The sequence below is a fragment of the Physcomitrium patens genome, chromosome 4 (genome assembly GCF_059467195.1).
Source record: "Physcomitrium patens ecotype Gransden chromosome 4, ASM5946719v1, whole genome shotgun sequence".
Classification (NCBI taxonomy): Eukaryota; Viridiplantae; Streptophyta; class Bryopsida; order Funariales; family Funariaceae; genus Physcomitrium; species Physcomitrium patens.
The window spans coordinates 20,286,232-20,292,158 of NC_143413.1; the positions used below are offsets into that span (position 1 = coordinate 20,286,232).

Genomic DNA, 5,927 nt, shown 5'->3' on the forward strand with positions numbered 1-5,927 from the left:
TGGTTTTCCTATCTTATAGATGATTTGCATCTCCACATTAATTAATATTGGGCTCTAATGTAAGTTAAAATCTAATTAAATCAAATTTAAGTGAGGAAAAAAAATCCACTCACAATACCTATAATTTTATTTTTTATTATTTTTTTTTATTAATGATCTCCTTTTAATAAGCCTAGGCTTATTAGAAACTCAATTTGATAGTACATCACTTACTTCAAGTCGATCTTCAAATTTGTCTTCATACTCTTGATCTTACTCTTCAAAGTTATAGCATCCAATTGGCAAAATAACAATTTCCTTTGCATTGAAACATCCATCAAATATTTGTTCTTACTTTTAATCAAGTAATCTTCGTGTCTATAGAATGAAAACATTAAGAAATATCATCTTAGAAAATTTTAAAATTTTAAATAAAGTATTGAGGGGTGAATAGATAGAAACAAAAGTAAATTATAAAAGTTTTAATTTTTTTTATTGTATAGTCTTGCCTTCTATCAAAAAAGAATAGAAAATGCAACAAAATGAGCCATGGAAGCTTTTTTACTCTTATCCTAAGACCTAAAAGTGGCAGCTACATCTCTACCCTTAAATTTCAAAGAGTCAAACTAAGATCCACAATCTTCATTGATTGAAGAATCAAAACCTAGAATTAAGGTCATTGGCCATTAAATGAGCCCTAAAAGTATATTTTTGGCCAAATTAATTTCATTATTGGATTTAGAACACATTTTTTTTGACAAGAATTGACTAATCACATAGCTTAATTCATAAGAAATTATAAAACTTATAAACATTAAATATAATTTAGATTTGAATATAATTTATTCCTAGATTATTTCTAATCTACTTCTTACTTATATTTGATATCTTTATTAATATATTTAGATTGAAAAAGTAATACAACGAAGAAAAAATAATAATAAAAAAAGAAGAATTAACTCTAAATCAACTAACAACCTACTAATAATGTTCACACCTAATTAAACTCATCAATTAACAATCACAAATTTAAAATATTAATATAAAATTGATCTTTATTAAATTATTTACACAACACAAACATATTCTTACAACTCTACAAAAAATAAGAGTTGCAATCAAACATTTCTTTTAGATTTAAAATCCAAAATATATTTAATGTCTCTTGACTTGTACCAATTTAATTTAATTTTATTTTATTTTAAATTTTTATCACGCACTACTATATTAATCCATCACATAAAAACAGATTTATGCTATATCAATAGTTTTTTTTTAACAGTTTGTAATGCACAACATGAAGCCCAACTATGGACATCTTGGTAGAATCAACATCAATGCTTCCACACTAAATGGCTTCACGCTAAGTTTGGATATATGCCAAGTTTAGTCGGTGTCCGCAGGCCGCCTAGCACGCAGGCGAATGTTAGCAGCCCACGTCGCCACCATCGATTCACAAGCCTGTGGGCTGAGGGAGATTCAGGCGCGATGCGCAGGAGCCCGAATCTTCTCATGCATTCAGCGACATCGGATCCGAGATCGACAGCGCAATTCGGGCCACTCCCGAGAAGCGAGCTCTCGGATGAGGCCTCGCATCAGTGGCTACCCTTGCCACGCCTCTCGATTCCATCGCTGCATCCCAATATCGCAGCTTCCGTCTGTCAATCCACGTCCCACACACATCTCTGTCGTAGAATTCCAGACCTGTTCCCCTCGCGCTTGATTCTGCATGTCCGAAGGCTCAACCAAATTCCGCAAATTTTTTAGCTTGTGAGTCGATTGGTTGGAGAGGAGCAAGTGCCGAAATTCGGCTTGAGTTTGGTGGAGTAGACTGTTGTTTGTCTCGAATGCTTGGGTGTAGTTCGCGATTGTTTTGGGAGCTGTTGCTGGAGGTCGACAGGGAATAAGTGGGTTGGTTTTTGGCAAAGGAGAATAAGAAAGGGGGCAATTGTTGTGAGCCATGAGGTCGCTCGCATTTGACGCCTTGGCGCTGCAGCAATGGTCTCTCTCCACACGACCCCAATTGAGTTCACTGGTCTACATTAAGAATCTGAAACCCAACAGCATTAAACGATTCTACGGTAGCTCAGTTTCGCGGACTATTTCCTCATGTAAAGCTCTGCTCAGGCACCAAGGTTTTAATAGAATTGAACTAGAATGCAAACACATTTCGGTGCACAAGAGAAGGGTTTCTCTTCTCGTCCCTGCTTTCAGCAATTATAGGTCGACGGAGCGCAGAGGAGCTAAAATTCAATGTCAAGCCGGGCTGAAGCCATCCTCAGATGATGAAAACGACGCCCTCGTGGAGTTGGTGAAGAAAGATGTGGACATTGACGGTTGGCAGTGGACGAAGACAAACAAAGAGCTGGTAATTGCCTTGTGCGTTAGGGTTCGCAATCTGTAGGTGGTTTGTGTATCCCTCTGCGGTTATATGTACAAGCGTTTGTGTGGTTTTCGATAACAGGTTGCGAAGCGTTTATTTGCATCGCCGGAGGAAGTAATGATTTGCCTTATCGCGATGACAGTGTGTCCACTATCAGCAGGGACGTTTGAATTTGAAATTTTGAATGCAGATAGCGTATTCTCTTCTGCTTGTAGCGGTGCCGGTAGGGACAATTCTGCCCCAGACTCATTTTCAGTGGTCTGGAGCATTATACTTTCTTTTTCTCGCGGTGTGGACTATATATGTCGGCAGTCATCGCAGGTACCCCTCTTAATTTTATTTATAGTACAGTAAGGTATTAAACTGGCGTCTTTAAATCACAAGTAAGAATTGTAGTGTTGAGGGATAACAGTCTCATACATTCGTTAAGGTATAATTTGTGTAGTAGACTATGAGTTTTAGTGTATAAGACAGGCATCTAGTACAGACAATGAGCAAGACAAATTTCAAGATAATTGCTGTGGCGGAGACATGTCGTCTCAGGCCGGATTCCAGTTTCGGTTTGTCACTCTTGATGGTCCTGAACCTTTTTATTTTCATATTAAAAGTTACTAGATGTAATGAGGTTGCGCGCTAGTAAGAAAGCTTTGAATTGCGCATTAGAATAGGAAAATGTTGCGGATATAATTGTATAACTATCCATAACAGCTGTTCTTTATCGGACAACCATTACCGGTTTTCCTCTCCTAATGTAGACGCATAACTTTGCCCCTAGTTTTGTTTGATAAACTTTGTGATACTATGTGCTGGTCATTGCAGTTTAGGGAAAAACCCTCCACAAAGTGTCACTTTCAAGCAAGGACTTGCAGCTCCCCTCTTTGCCTCAATATCCCTCTTTGGATTCTATACGTTGCTACGGTTTTTCCCCAATCTCGACATCCGCACTTTCATCTCTGCTTATCTCGGTGTGGCTGGTGTCGTGGCTGTTGCAAGTAATCTTGCACCGCCACTTCGCTCCATTCTGCCAAACGCTGAAAATGTATCTTGGCGTATAGGTATGGACCTGGGCATTACGCATTCGAAATGTGTCCATAGACCTTACGTCAATCCTCGTGAAACATAGTGGGTGATGTAGTGCAGTACGATGTACATTTGGAGGAGAGATGCTCAGATACGAAAGTGACATCTGAATACTAATGGTTTGTCAGCCTCTGCAGGGCATGACCCAAAAATGCATCTTCTGATGGACGTGCTTTGGAGTGGCAGATTTTCCAAAGTGGTTGGTTGAGGATGACGGCGAAGCTGTTCATTTAACGCTTACTCCTGCTGACATATTGGCTACCGCTGGTAACTCTCCTACACTTCTAGGATTTCTAGCTCTTTGCAAGAAAAGCTGATAAGGTGGAGTTCATATTTTGTCTCTCGCAGTATCAAATTACACTGACAGAATTCTGACGACTTATATGTTGGGATTCGCATACTGAAGTTGATTAGTGAGTGATTGACGGTATGGTTCGAACAGTGGGTATTGCGGCGGCTATCGCGAGTAAACAATCGGGCGCTCCATTCACTCTGAACAACTTCATAGCCGTTTGTATTGTAACTGAACTACTACAGCTTTTGTCTCTTGGGAGGTAAATGCCTTGCTTCATAAGCATAATGGTCTTAAAAACTTCAACTTTGACTTTGGTCGTAATGGTTACTCGTAATGCTATGCAAACCGCTCCTCTTATTCTTATACTTGATTTCACATTAAAAAGGTGTTGTCAATTGCTGTAACAAAATCGCGCTTTTCTTTTTAACAGTTTTGCGACAGCAGCTACCATGCTTTCGGGGCTGCTTCTGTATGATGTCTTCTGGGTCTTTGGCTCCTCGCATGTATTTGGCGACAATGTTATGGTGACCGTAAGTGCCTTCTTACTTTCATACACCTCGTATAGATTCTCATCATCATGAAGATCTCGCGAATCGACGCGATTTCTCTCTGCCAGTTTATCGTTTCACAACCGATATGTGGTATACTACATGGAGTATTCAACACTTCTCTTCAATGAATGTCATTGTGCAGGTTGCAACATCGCCAGTTTTCGACGGACCCATGAAATTAATTTTCCCACAGTTAAATGTAAGATCTGTGTTTATGCACAGTCTTTTCGTTTTCAATAAGCTTGTCAGTGCCTTGAATTTCAGATCTAGAGAGCTTATAGCTGAGGTTTAGGCCATCGGGAGCCAACTGCGACTTAGCATAACAATCCAGACCCTCCATCTCCATCTGCTCGCACACAAATGAAGTCATGAATCCAACAATTTTCTTAGGATTATCCTTGCACGACTCTACTTGAGTAATTGGTCGAAAATTTCAGTAGTCAAAACCTCTGATGCTGGACAAAGAACCGATTAACTTTGCAAGCATGTTATTTTATTCTAATTACAAACTAAGGTTCGTCATACTGGATGCAATCTGGACAGGCAAACGCCGCCAACCCTTACTCTATATTAGGGCTGGGAGACATTGCTGCACCCGGGCTACTGATAGCTTTGATGCTACGGTTCGACCGCTCTCGATCCAAGGGACTCTCCGGAGCAGATAAGACAGCCGACTCCCAGAAATTGCCAGCCGACAAAACATACTTCATTACATGCATCGCCTCATACATTTTTGGGCTGACTGTCACCGTTGGTAAGCGATCAGTGCACCAACGTTGGTACAATTTCCCTCTCGTCCTTTTTGCTCATACAAAGCATATCACCCACATTTCCTCTGCAGAAACTGCTGTAAGTGCATGTGTTACACCATCTTGTATGTCAGTTTAGCGGTACTGTCTGTGTTTCACAGTCTGACTTGACGATTGCAGTGGCAAACACGGTCTCCGGTGCTGCACAACCAGCGCTGCTCTATCTGGTCCCATCTCTTCTTTTCGGTGTGTTCATCGTTGCGGCTTCAAGGTCTGAGGCGTCCCTGTTGCTAGACTATAAGGAGGAGTTTTTGCCGATAGCTGTTAAAGGCGATGACACACTGGAATGAAAGGTCCTGGTTGGGTGATCCATCCTTTTCCTGTGAGTACAAAGCAGAGCTTCTTGTTCACAATACTGCTGGCTTATTGCAAATAGAGCAGGCAATTTGTTGCTCTTTCGACTCCCGAAACAATGATTGATAAAAGACAGTAAGAGAACTTCCCTTTCTTGTCTGAAAACTAAATGTGGGATTCCAAGTCTAGCGACTACATTGCATGGTGCCAATAGCATTTGAGAATGACTATTACTGTTGTCCCTCTCGAATATGACAGGTTTGGTAAACAAGTTTTTTTTTGTATAATTGAAACATTTTCCTCTTCCATGTTGATGTGCTCTTGAAAATGATCAAATGTCATCTTGAAACATTTTCCTCTTCCATAGCATAAACATCTTTTGGTCTATAATTTGATAAAAGAATTAGTAGATGGCTTGAAGCTTGTAATACTCCAATGCTTGAAGCATCTCTATTCTTAACATGTAAATAGCATATATCCAACAAAAAACTCAATACCAAAATATATTTACATGGCATGATACAATTATGATTTAT

General features: G+C 39.7%; 1 protein-coding gene across 1 annotated transcript; it reads left to right on the forward strand.

The window, feature by feature from the left end:
• Positions 1-1,475: 1,475 nt before the first annotated feature.
• LOC112280774 (signal peptide peptidase 2) lies at positions 1,476-5,561 on the forward strand. Its single transcript, XM_024516588.3, has 9 exons — positions 1,476-2,347; positions 2,553-2,683; positions 3,182-3,417; positions 3,629-3,709; positions 3,885-3,996; positions 4,168-4,267; positions 4,431-4,487; positions 4,832-5,042; positions 5,218-5,561. The coding sequence occupies exons 1-9, from the start codon at positions 1,940-1,942 to the stop codon at positions 5,385-5,387; spliced, it is 1,506 nt and encodes a 501-aa protein (XP_024372356.1). The 5' UTR covers positions 1,476-1,939; the 3' UTR covers positions 5,388-5,561.
• Positions 5,562-5,927: the final 366 nt, after the last annotated feature.